Source organism: Dermacentor andersoni, chromosome 7 (genome assembly GCF_023375885.2).
Source record: "Dermacentor andersoni chromosome 7, qqDerAnde1_hic_scaffold, whole genome shotgun sequence".
Lineage (NCBI taxonomy): Eukaryota > Metazoa > Arthropoda > Arachnida > Ixodida > Ixodidae > Dermacentor > Dermacentor andersoni.
In genome coordinates this window covers 23,076,043-23,094,687 of record NC_092820.1, presented here as the reverse complement: position 1 = coordinate 23,094,687, position 18,645 = coordinate 23,076,043, and the positions used below count along the sequence as shown (strand labels likewise).

Genomic DNA, 18,645 nt, shown 5'->3' with positions numbered 1-18,645 from the left:
CAGTGATAATGTTGACAAAGTGCATAGCACTTGGACTACTGGCAAAACGCAAAGAAGAATAGCATCAGAACAGAATCATTACATCATGCTGGGCAATGACAACACCAAGGGACGTTATAGAACATTTATGTATACGCAGTTAAACCTTGGCATAACAAACTTCCATATAACAAAATACTCTATGTAACAATATATTGAGCTTTTCATAACCACTCGTCCATAGAAAACCATGTATTTAGAAACTTAATATAACGAAGTGTATTGTATGTCATTTCAATATAAATAAATGTCACTGCTGCCGAAACGGAATGCCGAGACAATAAATGGAAACTTCCGTGGACACAGATGGTGAAATAATTGAATTACAAGTGGCTACTTGCAAACACACCTCTCAAATTGTGCATCGTGGTTGCTGTAAGAGCGACCGCCGAAGTGGGGCCAGCATCTTGTTCCGTATAAAGTCCAAGTGCGATCAGATCCTAAGGCACAGTGTGCTTTAGGTGCGAGGGTGTGAGACAAAAGATGGTGGCCTCACATGTGCCACCTTCCGGTGCGAGCAAAGGGAAAGAGGTGGAGGGGAGTGAGCTCGCGGTAATGCAAGCAAGCATGCGAGAGAGGGGGCAAGTTGGCATGCGCCTGGGCCGTGGCTGCATTAGAGATATAATCGACCGCATATGCAAAGAGTGGGTGTGCCGAGCCGGCATGGCACCACACAAGCTGTCTCTACCATGTCTTTAGTATTGGAGGTTGCATAATCTCTGGTTTCAGGGACCCGTTGGAGTGAGAGGCAGACAAAGCATTCGCTCCCTACTGCCGGCGCTTTTCGTGATAATGTCCTCCCAGTGCAGGTGATGCTATCAGTCGCGGAGGGGAGGAGTGCATGTGAAAGCGTGGCTGGCTTCGCTTAATTCTCACTGCCTATGTGAAGATATTGTCGACGTTGCATGAAACCGTATCATTTGTCGCCGACACTTGTATTCATCAAAATGAATTGCTTTCTCATTCAAATCCACTTTTTTTGATTGCCTGATAATGCGAACAATTCTGTGGCCCCTTTCCGTGCAAGAAAAATCGATCGGCGACTGTACTTATTTGCATAAATGGTCAAATTTAAACAAACAAAATTTGAATATAAGGAAGCAAATTGCTCATTTTAACTACTTTGTTATATTGAAGTTTAATTGTGTGTGTGTTGTTACGTTGAAGAAGCCACATATAAAGATGTATTTACAATATTGACATGACAGACAACGATGCATAATCAAGATGTCTGTTGATAGTGATTCCACTTTTACACGTCAAATCATCTTCTTCTCGCCACTCTTGGTTGCGCCGTAAAAATTATATATATATATATTGTTATGCTGCTGAGGACAAGGTTGCGCGTACGATTCCCAGCCACTGCAGCTGCATTCTGATGGGGATGGAATTATTTGGGTAGGTGGATTACGGTGCATGGTGCAGGTGGCCAAAGTGAATCCCGAGCCCTGCGACAGTTGCACCATAACTTTGTAGGAAATGCAAGCTTGCTTTCACAGCGAAGCTGTTTATGCAGACCCTGTGCCATCGTTGTCGGACTTCACTAAAGCTATCGTTATCAGTAATGGCTCGAGCGTCGTCGTCTTCTTCCACAGCTGGCTCGCTGGTGCCCCTTGGCACTACCGTGCGAATGTGCTCGTGCCACTGCTGCCGCATTCATCATAGTCATCATTGTCTTCTTCCACAGCTGGCTCATCTATTGGCGCTTGTCGTTCCAGCGTAGAATTTCACTTCTTTTCTGTCGTTCTAATGCGGAGGCTGCGTTTACGGGGGTATGAGCCATTGCTTAAGGGGATACGAGCCTTACGTCTTACGTGACCGACAGATTTAATTTTGAAGCGCAAAGCTGTGATTGTTAAATGTGAATGACGTCATCGGTCATCAAATCAAGAGCAAGCAATGCAAGATTCGTCTCCAGACAAAGCCCTGCAAGTGGAGGAGGCACACCGAGCAGTGCAGACACAAGAGACAGCAACTCAAGATCAAGCGGTAGAAGAGACAACATAAGACAAAGTAAATACATTACACACAAAATGAATAAAAGAACATTTAGATGGTTTTTATTTCTAGTCAAACCTTGCTCTCATTACTGGCACGCAAAAAAGGGGCGGAGCAACCTGAATGCAAAAAAAGAAAAAGCATGGCAAAACACAGACAGAAACCTCACACATAAAAAATGAAAACACTGGGAGAACCGGAAAAAAAAAAAAGAAGCATTCCTAAAGCATGCTCACCCCGCGAAAAATGCGAAAGTGAAAATGAGGTGGAAGAATGGTGAAACAAAAAGATCTACAATATAGACTGCGTGCGAAGTTTGACTTGCAAGGTGCACTTGTGGTGCACTGCGTGTGAACTTGTGGCGGCCAACATTGTGCTTCAGAAGCAAAAGCACGGACGAAAATCTCATACTTAAAACCTGCTGCAAACATCTTGAAATGCAAGTTTGAATAATATGCATAAATTGCATTAACAAAACAAATTTGAAGGTACTAGATGGCACAGAGTTTGGTCTCGGAGTTAGTAGCGAGTTTACTTCTTTTGAAGAATAACTGAAGTTGGGCACAGATTCATCCTGTCAAGCAGAGCAGAAAAAAGAAGACCACCATTTCAGCACCTGTCCGTTCTTTTCCTTTTGTGTTCTGCTTGATGCCTATGACATTACGATTTACTTCTTTGACTGTTTTCCACGCGGGCTTGCATCAGGCACATTTTTCTAGTCACTGTACAGGTCCTTTCCAAGTATACTGCGCAAGCACATGAAATAGCTGGATGTTCTCATATCTGACATTCCTGTGCAGAGTTGTTGGATGGAGTCCACAGTTTAAAAGCTCAGCAAAACTCAAAGAAGCATTGAAAATTCCTCATCCATTATTCAGCTGTATGCTTTTAACAATTTGAAGGTTGAGTCGAGGTTGGGTGCCTGAAAGGAATGAATCATATTTTTCAGACTACAGTCTCCATCCTGTGTATTATCTGCAAGAGAAATTTGGGCTTAATATAAAAAGTTTTGTTTAGATAGTCCAGACCCACCGAACAGTCTGCAGGGCCTGAACTGAGCTTGAATGGTACTGTCAACGATGTGGTTTTTTGCTGCCGGCACAAGTGTTCTAGTGTTTTGAGCATAAGGTAGCATATTATTGTTGGTTGCGAACAACAATTGGCATGAGTGTGCTCAAGTTTACCATTCAAGAGACCCAGCTTACAAAAAGTAGTGGTAATACAAACTTGCTCCTCTTTACTAGGAAAAAATAAAATGGTTCCTCGTTGCCTGCACCCAGTATGACAAAACGCTGCATTTAATTAAATGGGGCCCGCTCGCCTACTCTGGCGATCCATGCACACGTGGGTCAAATGTGTGGGGCCAGTGCCACAATGCCTTGTGGGGCCAATGCCACCCTTATCACAGGTGTGACAGAGCCAGTCACGCTGTGAGCAGGGCTCTACCAGTTTCAGATGGGGATTTAATCACCAACATTCGGCTATTGACGTGAGCATCCTGAACTGCATTCTGAATCACTCACCCAGGGGTGTGATGCCATAAAATTCGGCCTCGTGGCGCAATACACTCATGTCCAGGTCTCTGCAAGATAGAGGTTGTAGGCATTTCATTAAAGACCACAACTAGCTTCCAAGGGGATATATGAGGTCTCTCATGAAAGCTATGTAAGATATAAAATGTACACCATATTTCTATTACAGTCGAACCCGACTACATCGAACCCATTTACATCTAATTAGTATGTATATAGAACAATTTCTGAACATGGTATAGTTACAATGAGTACGTATAGCAAAAATGACGTTCACATAAAAAAAAATATAGCAGCGACTCCCGATCTATCGAACGACAAGCGGAGCAAAAGTGCCCCTAGAAGTTGGCTTTCCCTCGCGGTGGCAGGGAAACTCGGCGGCTCCATCCAACCCTCCCTGATCCAACTGCTCTCCCCACCGTGACTCGAGCGCACTGGAATGAGGTGGAGTGGGACGACCGGCTGGGGCGGTGCATGCTCTGCAGTGACACGTGCGACGACGAAAAATATTGTGGCAGCACCGCGATCAAAGTGAATTGGGCCGCATCAAAGCCGCGCCGTTGGAAACTCTTGTAGATACTTCTCGGAACGGTCATTCATACTACTTCGTGTGCTGGTACATGCGTTCAGACCGCTCAAAAGGTGTTTGTACTTATGCCTTAAGAATAGGCGCCTTTCTTTCTCTTCTTTATAACATTGTATTTTATTTAATGCCACTCGGTGATTGCGCGTGCATTGTGGCCGCAGTGTCAGCTTTCATTCTGCTATGTTATTGATGTTATAGTAGAGTTCCCTTCAGAGAACAAATACTTTTCTTGTTCAAGTAGAATGTACCTCGTGTGTATTTCTGCAAATATAATCTTCCATCAGTAGGTCTTTCGAAATGCAGACGGAAAAAAACATACGTAAACTTCCTGCTTGCCACTTCAAACAAATAAAACATATATGCCCCATGCGGCACCCTGTACTCAGATTTACGAGAAGTATTCTTATGGAAAAAAAAATAATAAACCTACAGTGCAACATTCCATTCATGTATCTGGCTACCCCTTCCTTCCTTCTACCCCTGTATACCCGTTCCTTCCTTCCTTGATTACCCCTTCCACCTTCCTTTTTGCTCTTTCTGAGCTGCGCTACACGCCTAAAAAAGTCATGACATACCAACTCGCCCAAACTGCCATGCTTTTACTGCACAGACTTTCTGTGCAAAAATTGGGCATCTGCCTGCGCCCTCACAACGAACGTGCGCTCGCTAGCAGGCGACGCACTTGACAATGGCAGCAAAATTAAAGGCGCCATGTTGTATAACCCATTCCTCAAATATGTGTACGTAGCAAAAAGGTGTCAATATAAAATTGCAGTTGAAACAAAGCACCCTTATAAAAGCTTACGCACGCAATCAGTCTCGGTGCACGCAGCGAAATTACGCTGAATATGCCGTGAAGCGAGTCTCCACCCCAATCTAGTTCGCTCGCAGCGCCCTCGCAAAATTTTTGCACACGCGGCGCCTCAGCAGGAAAGCGCCGTTTGTCCCACTCAACCATTGTCTAGTACACTCTACCATGACTGCACTGCGTCGGGCAAGCCGTCGACACCCCCTTGCAAAAATTTATCCTGGCCCGCCCACAGCATCTGCTCAGACAGCCAACCAGAGTCTCTTGTGCCCTTGACATGCAACTTGGCTCAAGTGCGAGTTGTCTCACTGCTTCTCTGGTTCATTGTGTTTGCGCCTTGTGGGCCTTCTACCACAGTGTTGCCTTTAGCTGTGAATCTCGAAATCATAAATCAGGTCGAACGCGGTGAGAAGTCGAATGTCCCCACAGCAAGGTCGATCCAAATAGGTCACGAATCTTCGAGCGAAAAGCAGTTCAGAACAAATTGACACCGACATCGGAAAGGGTGGTTATGGCAGCAGCTATTGAAGCGCAACTATGTTTGGAGGGAACAAAGATTGGGAAAGAAAAAAGTGCTTTTTAATTAAAGCGATACACAGTTAGATTCATTCAACGAAAATAAAATTCCGTACCAATTTTATATGTACCTGACCGGTAAAGAAAAGGCAACTCTATTTTATTTTATCATTATCAATAAATACCTTCTTTTAGTGCACCTCTTAAGAGGGAGCGGGCGTTGACGCCCCTATCGCTTGTAAAGCGATGTAGCTCTTGAAGTGTGCAGAAAGACACACTTCTTAAAGTTCACCTGTTACCGTACGCCCCCGTAACACGGTGTGCTCTTTGCTTGTCGACATTTGTCTGAATTTGGTGACGTGGGTAGCTTCATCGTTTCTTTACCTGTGCAGTCAAAAGTAGTGAGTTGTGACCGCCGGATAATTGCTTACTTTAGTTGTTTTCGTGCGACTGCACAGGCCAACGAGCTTGGCGTCCGACGATAGAACGAGCACCCTACACCTAAAGCTTTCGTCAGCCTCTAAAGAAAGAACGTTCCGTTCAGGGGTGCGATTTCGAAACCCGGACAGCTGACCTTGCATCGCTTTCCGCACTGAAAACTCGAAACGCCCATCAAGTCGAATGGCGGGGCACTTAAATATACAGCTCTAATGGCAGACCACCAAAACAAATTTCGCGCCTTTGAAAACAAAATGACGTCGCTTCTGTTTTTAACGGCTATGGCGTCAGATTGTTCTTTCTTCTGCCGGAAGTGTTCCCTCCTCATACAGATGGCGCTAAGACGCATGAACCGCCGATGAACCGCCGTGATTTGAATGTATGGCCTTCTATGGAAGCTTTGCTACCAGGTATATTTACCTTGCCTGCAACTTGCAAGATTCCAAGAAACCTCTCAGCACGATCTTGAAGAATAAGGGGAAGATTAGGGCTAAAGCGGACAAACTCGCGACCTGGTGCCCGTGGCGCCCGACGCGTACGCACAGGCGTGTACAAGTGATTCACCCAAAATTGCTTCAGATGGACCGGTTTTCGCGGGCCCGGCGATGACTGTAAATTCTGAGGAGTGCAACGAAACCATTGCCGTTGTTGCTAAAGTTTGGAGCGAGCTGTTAGAATTTCCAGAAGCCATTAACGAATAAACGGTTGACGAGTCTGTGAGTGCAGATGATGGTGTCGCGACCACAGGAGAGCCCAAAAACGAAGACTACATTGCCGACATCATACCGAGCACAAGTGAAAGTGGGCACAATGTGGAAAGCAACGACGGTCCTTTGCCCACATCCTCCGAGGTGATTGGTGCACTCGCACTAGTCCAATGTAAAGCCCCTGCATCCACGCACCATTGCCGCTTTCTTAAGTAGCGACAACCTTTGTTGTGCGCCGCCTTTTCCCCCTCACACCAAATCCGGTTCCGGCATTTCCGGTTTAAAAATTTCCGGTTTCGGTGTTTCCGCTTCCTGGAGTCGCACTGCGAGAATTTCCGCTTTGACTGCTGTTAGACGATGGTGAGACACCCGCGCGTGCTTAGCAGAGCTGTGGCAGTCACCATAAGAAGAATGCAAAGGGCAAAAGCTGTTGTATTCCGCTGAAGTAGTAGTTTGCGGTCACTGTTTTCTAAATGCACGAAAAACGGCAGTGGTCTCCAAGCGCCCGGGCACTACATTCCACTGTACGTTGTCGCTCATGGCACAACCTGTCGCAGGTTGACGCGAAGCAGCGAATATGAGCAGATCGCTGATTACAATAGGCGGTGGTTCTTGGATGGAATCGCATTCCCAGTTTAAACTGCAGCTGGTGCAATTAAAGCCTCTTCATCGACGCGAAAGTAAACAACGCTAAAAAACATAGCGTCACTTCCACTCGGAACACGAAGCTGCAGCTACATAAGTTCCGCTCGACGCCGGAAGCTAAGGCGGTGAGTCGGATAGGAGCGTGGAGGAGGAGGGCAGGTTGGCGGTACTTAACCTGGTCGGCGGAAACGTGTATGGAGGGGCTTTAGTCCGATGCTTCTGCGCGAATGTGGAAAGTTGCAGCCTCAGCTGCTTTGACTTTTTAGAAAATGCGGAGAAGTGCGTGCGTCGCAGGCAGTGAAATTGCCTGAGCAGAAGAAAATAGGCGACTATTTCATGTGATACTAAGCTAGTTTCATCAATAAAGTGATTTCATAAATGGTATGTGTTTTTATGACGTCCAATTTTTTAGCAGGCTTATATCGAATTATGCCCTATATCGAACTAATCGGCGTCTTTTTTTTTTTTTTTCAAGTTCGATATAGCCGGTTTCTACTGTACTCTGACCGTAAGCATTCCAACAGAAGGTGCGGCAATGACATTTTTAAGGGTAGCTTGATAAGATCACCAGGTGAGCTTCCAGACAAATTTGGTGCGTAAAGATAGATACAAGGTATGTACTCACAAAAAAATTTTCTGTATAGTTTAGTGTACCACACTGCACAAATACGTACAATCGTTACATGGGACATTCACTTGATTGACACACAATGCTGGCGTGATTGGCTTCCTAAATAGAGGGGCACATTAAAGAATGATCCCAGCAAAAGTGTGATCTTCATGATAGATCACACGTTACAAATACTGTTACAAAGTGAGTCCCACAGTATTTCAGATATTTTAACAGCAAGCATGTGGGAGTGAACAACATTGCAGAACTTGCCTTCTCCTGTTCTGCAAGTGATTTATCAGGAACCAGTTAGGGCTAATTAAGGATACACTCTTTCATCCCACGTTCACCAATCGATGCAACGATGGCATTGCTTGTGAACTTTATTTGGAGCCAACACCAGATTTGGCGACTGGAGATATAGCAGTGCAAAATGTCACTAAAGTTATAACCTAAGCGGAAGCTTAAGCTTTGGACCAACTCTCAATTACCCTAGTCAAACACACGTGAAACCTACAAATGCTATGATCACAGCAAAAGCAAAGGTCTGCTTTACAGCATGAAACCTTCGTATAAAGTGTTGGAAAAAGGCAACTTAAAAAAAAAAGAGAGAAATGTTGAACCATAAAGTTAAGAAGTCCACAACTGTGCACCATAAACAGATACCATAATTCTGTAAGCTGTCTCTGTTGGACTCTCTGAAGCAGACAAATGCATTCTATATTAGTTTACAACTTACGTAAAATCATTATACTGCTTACATGAGTGCTTCAATACTTCTTTTGAAAAAATTCAGAATTATGCATATTATATCAATTTTGGCCACATTACATCTTGTATAATGCTGTTCACAAAACTGGGATATAATTTTTTTTATTGATGAACTGGGAGTAGTAAAGCTGATGCTTTCATACGGCTAAAATTTTCCAATATTTCGCAGAAGAGTTGGTGACATCAATAAAAAATATGCTCACAACAGGCAGTCATGATTTAAATTCTATTTTAAATGCAACAAACATAACAGTTGAAGCCAAGCACAATGAATTCTTCCATTCCCATGCATACAGATGGGCCCTCTCAAGGTAAATCTCCCTCCTAAGAGGTTTCCCACTTTATACTTTTCAGTTTGAATTTCATTTGCCCACGATAGTACAGCCAAACAACAGTGCGAATGAAATCCGCTATCTTAATTTTCAAGAATGACTAAGCCCCCACAGTAAGCAAACAGTCAAGGGGCGAAACATTTTCTACCAGCATGTCCTGCAGCTAATGACACAACTGGTGCCTCATTCCACTGGTGCATCAAGCAGACACACCTCAGGTCGATGTCCTTGGTTCGCATAAAGTTCAGGATGACGGAGAACAGCTTGGGGTCCCGGTCGATGAAGATCTGAAGCAGAAAGAAGCATTTCTGAGGAAAGTGCATTCCTCGGAAATTCCTAGTAAAAACTTTTTTTTGCCCACTAAGCTCGTTGCCTACTGAGTCGATCCAACTGAAGTATCAATGAATAGATGCGATTTATTTGTTCATTCCTAAATACTGTAAGTATGCATTTTATGCACATTGCTAAATAAACGGTGATTTAGGAATAGGGGATTAGAATAAGCCTCTGGCAAACATGCACAAGTGCCACATTATGTGGTGGTAGCTTACCGGGTGTGCAATTCTTTTTTACACCGAACAGCCTGTCAACATATTGCATCAATGAAATGCTGGCATCATGTCACATTCACAGGGTGTCTACCAAGTTGAGATTTCCAAATTCCCAGAGTTTTCCAGGTTTTCTCTGAGTGCCGTTGCAAAATTTTCTGAATGACACAGAAATTTGTTTTATATCAAGACAGGCTGACACCATGTCGCCCGATGCTGTCACTCCCTAGCAAGCATGTTTAAAAAAAATGACTTAATCATGTTCGAATAGTGACTTAATCTAGTTTGAATAGTAAGGAGTAGTGTTTTATTCATTAAAAAAACAAAAAGAAGCGAGGGGTTAGTAAAATGCACAGCGAATAAAACATATTTAAAAAAAATTGTAAAACCCATTGCAAATCGAGTTGAACATTCTGAATTACGAATAAAAAGGAGATGCATACAGAAGCAAATCTTTTAGGATATGAGCTATTTCTATCAACTGATAGCAAACTCTAAGTATGAGGCTTTTGTCACAAGTGAGATTCTCTCTCAATAGCTGGTAATTGAGAACCTCGACTGTCCTGACATACTCTCAGCCCTCACACAATGCCTCAGTGTTCCGTTTCACTGCTTTGAAGAGTTTATTTTGGTTTGGATGAGGGCTGCCTGTCCTGCTCAACACACTGATTGCAGATGATATCAATGTTTTACAGTCTTCGTTAACTAGTCTGTAAAATTATTATCACGGCTAGCGCTGGTTTTATGCTTAATACTTCGTACTTGTAGATCACAATATTACTTTTGATACATCATCTGTTATTAGTATGCGTGACTAATCTGAGTGTCGTTTTCTTTCTTCCTCTCCATACTTCTGATTTCTTAATATGTAAGCTAAGTAACTTGCTTTGGTTCATCAATTTTTGGGGGTTTTTTTCTCGTTATTTTATTCGTCTTATTCTGCTTTATTTGTTATCATTCCCTCATGCACTGTTGTTCCCCCTGCTGCTGCCATAAAATGGGTTTTAGGACTTGGTCAAGCTGCCAATGCAGCTTTTTTCCTCAAGACTTGTCCATATTCAAATGTATGTTGTTTAGGGAAAATAACAGCACTTACTACTTACACCTGCATCTCGACGTCAGAAAACACTTTGTTTTTTGAGCTCAAGCTCCTTCAAAGAAGCGGCAGCACGCTTGCTTTTCTGTATTTTTCTATGCGTAGATCCTTTCTGTTGCCGTCGTCCTTCCGCCACGCGTTCGCCCCGCGGACAAATTGAAGCGTCCTCTTAGTTGTACAGTCAACGTCCGATTTTTTCGGACTTCATAGGGGCCGCGACAACATCCGAAAAGTCGGTGAGTTTGGAAAAATGAATGTACGTCTTTTACTGCCCTTAAGGGCTCAAATCGCCACAGGCACATCTGAAAAAGCTCTGAAGGCCTTCCAGCACACTTATTAGGCATATCGGTGCTCATACTGTGACAGGAGATGGTGAGTGTATGCGCATATAATTAAGGAATACATACTGTGTCCCGTGACAATTGCTGCTTCCCCCGTTTGTTAAGCTTCAACGCATAACATTAATGAATTGAGACGAAGCTGACTTTTGGGAACCAACCTGAGCTTCAAAGTTAATTGCAGGGACCACAAAGGCGGAGTCGGTGCCATTGCTGCCAGCGGCAAACACGGCACCGAACGGCAAGAGGCTTACTAGCGAACGTCAAAGCAGCTAGGCCTGGCGTTGCCGCCGTGTTGGCTGCGGCTGCCAGCGGGACTGCCTGTGAGAGTGCCAGTTCGAGGCGGCTTTGATGGCCGTTTCGGACCTGCGGTCACGGCAATAAGCCCGGCAAATCGGTCTGCGAAGGGTTCTTGCACCTGAAATTTCAGACGTTCTTAAACATTGACTCTATGAGGTACGTGGTGGTGCCATGAAGCAGTCCGAATTATCGGGCGTCTGGAAAGTCAGTCGTTGACTGTACACTGGCAACTCGAGCCCACGACACGCCGTCAAACACGATTCGTTACGATTTCTCTCTGTTACTCGAGCTACCATTAACGTGACTTTCGTTCCCTTTCAATAAAATTTGATCATTTTCCCTGATAGAAGCACAAATTCCCAGAGTTTTCCCTGAGCTTTTCCAGACTATTCAAAATCCCTGAGAATTCCTAGTTTTCCCCGCTGGTAGACACCATGCGTGACAATATTCGGTCATTCCAGCGACTATAGGTGGCGCGACGGTAAATCAAAATGGCTGCCAAGACGGTGATAAGGCGATCTCGTAAGCGTGTGCATCTTGAGCATCAAAGCATTTCAGGTGCTCCAGTTTCGCTGCAAACTATATTTTCTCTCTCGTTAAAGAGATGCAAAGGCGTATAAATGAAGGCGAAGCTACGTTCAATGCCGGTCACATCATATGCTGCAGCATCAAGCCCATTAGAGACAATTTTTGCAAGGGAGCACAGAAACGTTGCAGAAAAGGGAGACGTGGACAGGAAAGATGCTCACTTGCGACTAAGTATATGTTCAGAGACAAACCACCAGGAATGTTATTGCACATGCGCTGTCATCGAGAATTGCAAAAAAAATTTTTAATTTTATTTATATATATGTAATTCGCCTAACAACGGGGCATGCATCACTACATCAGTTATGACAGCTATAGTGTAGGTGATAGCAACAACGGCATGTGTTGCTATCATGTTGATAACAACAACGGCAAGTGGCCTGACAAAATTCATTCCAAAAAAACAATCGGGGGAAAGTGACAGAGGAGGTGGTGTAGAAACTAGACTGAGCACCAATGCAAAGGTTAGCATGAGCGTGAATCTGGCCTGCCTCGAGGATTTCCCTTTCGAGTCTGCCTTTGGATCTGCTTTTAATCTTGGTTTTATTGAAGATGGGCTTACAGCCACAATCCCTGCAGTGCGCAGGAAGGTGAGCGGAGTTGTTCATCATCATCATCATCATCATCATCATCATCATCATCATCATCATCATCAGCCTAGTTACGCCCACTGCAGGGCAAAGGCCTCTCCCATACTTCTCCAACTACCCCGGTCATGTACTAATTGTGGCCATGTTGTCCCTGCAAACGTCTTAATGTCATCTGCCCACCTAACTTTCTGCCGTCCCCTGCTACGCTTCCCTTCTCTTGGAATCAAGTCCGTAGCTCTTAGTGACCATCGGTTATCTTCCCTCCTCATTACATGTCCGGCCCATGCCCATTTCTTTTTCTTGATTTCAACTAAGATGTCGTTTACCCGCGTTTGTTGCCTCACCCAATCTGCTCTTTTCTTATCCCTTAACGTTACACCCATCATTCTTCTTTCCATAGCTCGTTGCGTCGTTCTCAATTTCAGCAGAACCCTTTTCGTAAGCCTCCAGGTTTCTGCCCCATATGCGAGTACTGGTAACACACAGCTGTTGTACACTTTCCTTTTGAGGGATAGTGGCAACCTACTGTTCATGATTTGAGAATGCCTGCCAAACGCACCCCAACCCATTCTTATTCTTCTGGTTATTTCAGTCTCATGATCCGGATCCGTGGTCACTACCTGCCCTAAGTAGATGTATTCCCTTACCACTTCCAGTGTTTCGCTACCTATCGTAAACTGCTGTTCTCTTCCGAGACTGTACTTTAGTTTTCTGCAGATTAATTTTCAGACCCACCCTTCTGCTTTGCCTCTCCAGGTCAGTGAGCATGCATTGCAATTGGTCTCCTGAGTTACTAAGCAAGGCAATATCATCAGCGAATCGCAAGTTGCTAAGGTATTCTCCATCAACCTTTATCCCCAATTCTTCCCACTCCAGGCCTCTGAATACCTCCTGTAAACATGCTGTGAATAGCATTGGAGATATCGTATCTCCCTGTCTGACGCCTTTCTTTATAGGGATTTTGTTGCTTTCTTTGTGGAGGACTACGGTGGCTGTGGAGCTGCATGTCGTGTGCGTATCATGGCTACGCACGCTTATATCGCATTCCGTTTCTCTACCATGGGTGCGCTTTAAAACCACGTCGCTGCAGTTTTTGCTTTTCTTTTCTTTCTTCTTCCCCGCCCTTAAACTGGCTCTCTTAACTGTACTACACGCAGAGACAAAGAAACAGCGCGCGCATGCGATCCCATAGATGAGATGAATATATATATATATATATAGAAAACTATCAGTCATAGCTCTCGTAGTATAGCCCTCTGGGCCGTTTCTTTTTTTTTTTTCGAAAGTAGTCCTATTAAGGTTATTATAATTACACGAAGGTATTTCGCCCTCATCAGCAGCAGCCCTTGGTATAGTTATTCTGGCGGCTAGCTTCCCACGCTATGCGTGCCGCCATCGCACCTGGTTAAGCTTTTCCTAGACGCTAGAGTTATGTTTTGTCCGCGCAACCTTGAGCGATCGGAAAGCGCGTTTCCCCCTCTTGGCCGGCGGAGAAGGGAGGCTTCGTTCCGGCCACGAAGCTCTCCACATCTCTGTAAGGTGCCTTGTGGATGTCTCGTGCTGACGATGCCCTCTCGGTGAGCGCATATTTCATCCCTCATCTTTTAAGAGGTTCAATACATACAAGCATTTGTCTAGCAAACCAGATTTTTTTTCAAGGGAATTTTCCACGTCTCAGTAATTTCTCTCGTCGTATTCGAGTGCTGATTGCCGTGTTATAGTTTGTTAACGAAGCCTTCCCTCAAGTCTAATTATTTTAAGGCAGTTTTCCTAGCCTCTAAAGCCGCTCGAGTTCGCTCTTCTCCTCGAGCGGCCATTTTTCCTAGAAAGTATGCCTTCCAACCACTCCGCCCTTAAACTGGCTCTCTCAACTACTACACGCATAGACAAAGCAACAGCGCGCGCATTAGATCCCATAGATGAGATGAATATTTACAATTATTATTAGAGTTATAATTATATTCGAGTGCTGATTGCCGTGCTATCGTTTGCTAACGAAGCTTTCCCTCAAGTCTAAATATTTTAAGGCAGTTTGTCGTGTGCGTATCATGGCCACGCACGCTTATATCGCCTTCCGTTTCTCTACCACGGGATGCGCTTTAAAACCACGGCGCTGTAATTTTGCTTCAGAGACTTTCCTTCCCTCCCTTCTTCTCCGCCCTTAAACTGGCTCTCTTAACTACTACACACAGAACAAAGCAACAGCGCGCGCATTAGATCCCATAGATGAGATGAATATTTACAATTAGTATTAGGGTTATAATTATATTCGAGTGCTGATTGCTGTGCTATCGTTTGTTACCGAAGCTTTCCCTCAAGTCTAAATATTTTAAGGCAGTTTGTCGTGTGCGTATCATGGCTACGCGGACTCATGTTGTCCGCGGACTATCGCGGACAACATGAGTCTCTTTCAACGTAAGTGTGAGGCTCGGAGCAGGAGTTGTGGCGCTTGAAAGTAGCCTGGGGCCTGACGAACCAACCGACTGAGCTATCTTTCCGGGCAACATCGAAGGGTCACGAGTTCAAATCACCTGTTATGTTCCTTTTTTTTTTTTTTTCCGCCCCTTTTTCATTATTTTTTTTTCTTTCTTTTAATGTCTTCTCCTTTATTTTATCACCGTACGGGAACCCTCCTAAAAAAAAAAAAAAAAAAAACATATATATCTTTAAATATGTATGGCCTCACACTCACATGTGCAGGTCATAAATACCAGGTTCTCTAGCCGAGTGCCATCCATGCGGTATAACCGAGCTCAGATTGGTCCACCTTGACTGACCAAGTAGGGCACCACTGTAGGTTAAATGAGGCGTACAACTCCTGCGGGACCCGCCGTGGTTGCTGAGTGGTTATGGTGTTAGACTGCTGAGCACGAGGTCGCGGCATCGGACCCCGACCACGGCGGCCGCATTTCGATGGGGCAAAATGCGAAAACACCCGTGTACTTAGAATTAGGTGCACGTTAAAGAACCCCAGGTGGTCGAAATTTTCGGAGTCCTCCACTACGGCGTGCATAATCAGAAAGTGGTTTTGTCGCGTAAAACCCCATAAATTAATTTTTAATTTAACTCCTACGGGGACGGTAGAGTATCCGTCTCCAGTGCAAGAGGACCGTGATTCAAATCCCGGTGCCGCGCTATTCTCCACCGGAAAATACAAAAAAAAAACCGTGTGTTGAGAAAATTGCACAAACAGGCCTGGAGTGCGGCCTGATCCCGGTGACCAGAACCGGTAACGCACTCTCTCACCAGAGCAGGATTGGCCACCCTGGTGCAGTACTTGGCCACAACCTCCTATATGAATACAACAATCGAACCCCGGCCCTCAGTCCCCAGCAGCCGCGAAGCAACTGACCACGGCGGCGGTCAGATCTGTGACGCTGCAGAGGGTGCTAAGAATACCTGGCTCCGGACAGGCCGCCATTGGAATCTGAACCTGGCAACGTTTAACGTTAGAACGCTATCTAGTGAGGCGAGTCTAGCAGTGTTATTGGAGGAATTAGAGGGTAGTAAATGGGATATAATAGGGCTCAGTGAGGTTAGGAGGACAAAAGAAGCATATAGAGTGCTAAAAAACGGGCATGTACTGTGTTACCGGGGCTTAGCGGAGAGACGAGAACTAGGAGTCGGATTCCTGATTAATAAGGAAATAGCTGGTAACATACAGGAATTCTATAGCATTAACGAGAGGGTGGCATGTCTTGTTGTGAAACTTAATAAGAGGTACAAAATGAAGGTTGTACAGGTCTACGCTCCTACATCTAGTCATGATGACCAGGAAGTCGAAAACTTTTATGAAGACGTAGAATCGGCGATGGGTAAAGTCAAAACAAAATACACTATACTGATGGGCGACTTCAATGCCAGGGTAGGCAAGAAGCAGGCTGGAGACAAGTCAGTGGGGGAATATGGCATAGGCTCTAGGAATAGCAGAGGAGAATTATTAGTAGAGTTTGCAGAACAGAATAATATGCGGATAATGAATACCTTTTTCCGCAAGCGGGTTAGCCGAAAGTGGACGTGGAGGAGCCCGAATGGTGAGACTAGAAATGAAATCGACTTCATACTCTGCGCGAACCCTGGCATCATTCAAGATGTAGACGTCCTCGGCAAGGTACGCTGCAGTGACCACAGGACGGTAAGAACTCGAATTAGCCTAGACTTGAGGAGGGAACGAAAGAAACTGGTGCACAAGAAGCCAATCAATGAGTTAGCGGTAAGAGGGAAACTAGAGGAATTCCGGATCAAACTACAGAACAGGTATTCGGCTTTAACTCAGGAAGAGGACCTTAGTGTTGAAGCAATGAACGACAATCTCATGGGCATCATTAAGGAGTGCGCAATAGAAGTCGGTGGTAACGCCGTTAGACAGGAAACCAGTAAGCTATCGCAGGAGACGAAAGATCTGATCAAGAAACGCCAATGTATGAAAGCCTCTAATCCTACAGCTAGAATAGAACTGGCAGAACTTTCTAAGTTAATCAACAAGCATAAGACAGCGGACATCAGGAACTATAATATGGATAGAATTGAACAGGCTCTCAGGAACGGAGGAAGCCTAAAAACAGTGAAGAAGAAACTAGGAATAGGCAAGAATCAGATGTGTGCGTTAAGAGACAAAGCCGGCAATATCGTTACTAATATGGACGAGATAGTTCAAGTGGCTGAGGAGTTCTATAGAGATTTATACAGTACCAGTGGCACCCACGACGATAGTGGAAGAGAGAATAGCCTAGAGGAATTCGAAATCCCACAGGTAACGCCAGAAGAAGTAAAGAAAGCCTTAGGAGCTATGCAAAGGGGGAAGGCAGCTGGGGAGGATCAGGTAACAGCAGATTTGTTGAAGGATGGTGGTCAGATTGTTCTAGAGAAACTGGCCACCCTGTATACGCAATGCCTCATAACCTCGAGCGTACCGGAATCTTGGAAGAACGCTAACATAATCCTAATCCATAAGAAAGGGGACGCCAAAGACTTGAAAAATTATAGACCGATCAGCTTACTGTCCGTTGCCTACAAAGTATTTACTAAGGTAATCGCAAATAGAATCAGGAACACCTTAGACTTCTGTCAACCAAAGGACCAGGCAGGATTCCGTAAAGGCTACTCAACAATAGACCATATTCACACTATCAATCAAGTGATAGAGAAATGTGCAGAATATAACCAACCCTTATATATAGCTTTCATTGATTACGAGAAAGCGTTTGATTCAGTCGAAACCTCAGCAGTCATGGAGGCATTACGGAATCAGGGTGTAGATGAGCCATATGTAAAAATACTGGAAGATATCTATAGGAGTTGTGCAGGGCCTTTAAAAATGAATAATCTTCTCTTAGCCCATCATTTAAATTGCGCCCGTCTGCTCAATGTAAATTATCCCATAGTCGACTGGTATGTTATATACCGCTTTGGTAGCACGGGAGGTGAGCGGCTTTGTGTGTTTCTTTCCACAGGTGTTGTTCTTGTTGTGGCCATTTGGCAAAGGCGCTTGAGAGGAGCTGTGAAGAAAAGGTCAACGCCATGGTTCTTCCCGATTTTTTTAGGTTGAGTGAAATCGTTTTCTCTCTGAAAATATACTTAGTTGCAAGTGAGCGACTTTCTTGTCCACGTCTCCTTTTTCCGTTACGCTTCTGCACTCCCCTCCGCAAAAATTATGTCAAACCAACTAGCCCAACAGCTTACTATTTCATTTGAGAAACCGAGGCCAGCGTTGAATCGCTGTGCCTGCAGACGAGTGCAATCAAGGGCCCGCGGCACTGCGTTAACGCCGCAGTACGTGAAGGTACAGGCTCTGTAAAGGTCAGTATGTCGTTACTAGCCTTGAAAATGCTCACGGGCACGAAGCCATATGTTTGTGTTTTCGCAAACACTTAGTAAACGCAAGCGCATAACGGTAACAGACGTTAACTGTTTTTCAAGCGCTCCTGTTTTCAACAAATTTCGAAATGTAAACTAAAATAAAAACAGCTGTATAGCACAACGATTTACGAAACACATAACCTACAGGGGTGATCTCACTCATCTTGAGCCTCGAGCAGTGTACGGCGGAGCAAATGAACCGAACTTCAGCGTAGCTGTTTGACTAAGGACAAAGTACTTGTGCCTGAACGGGTTTGAGCGTCAGGCGGCGACTTGTGTCGCCGCCTGCTGGCAGCAACAGGAAGAAGCTGCTTTGCAGACGAAACGGCATCTGGAAATCGGCC

General features: G+C 44.7%; 1 protein-coding gene across 5 annotated transcripts in view; it reads right to left on the bottom strand.

The window, feature by feature from the left end:
- LOC126535512 (BTB/POZ domain-containing protein KCTD3) overlaps positions 1-18,645 on the bottom strand; it is a 139,067-nt gene that overhangs the window by 111,653 nt on the left and 8,769 nt on the right. For 3 of the 5 annotated variants that reach the window (XM_050182324.3, XM_050182325.3, XM_055073162.2), the window contains 2 exons: positions 9,196-9,269; positions 3,561-3,619 (listed from right to left, as the gene is read on the bottom strand). In XM_050182324.3, the coding sequence (XP_050038281.2) occupies positions 3,561-3,619; positions 9,196-9,269 (133 nt within the window). Of the gene's footprint in view, positions 1-3,560; positions 3,620-9,195; positions 9,270-18,124; positions 18,234-18,645 lie in introns of all 5 variants that reach the window. The other 2 variants (XM_055073161.2, XM_072289177.1) reach the window with 1 other exon arrangement.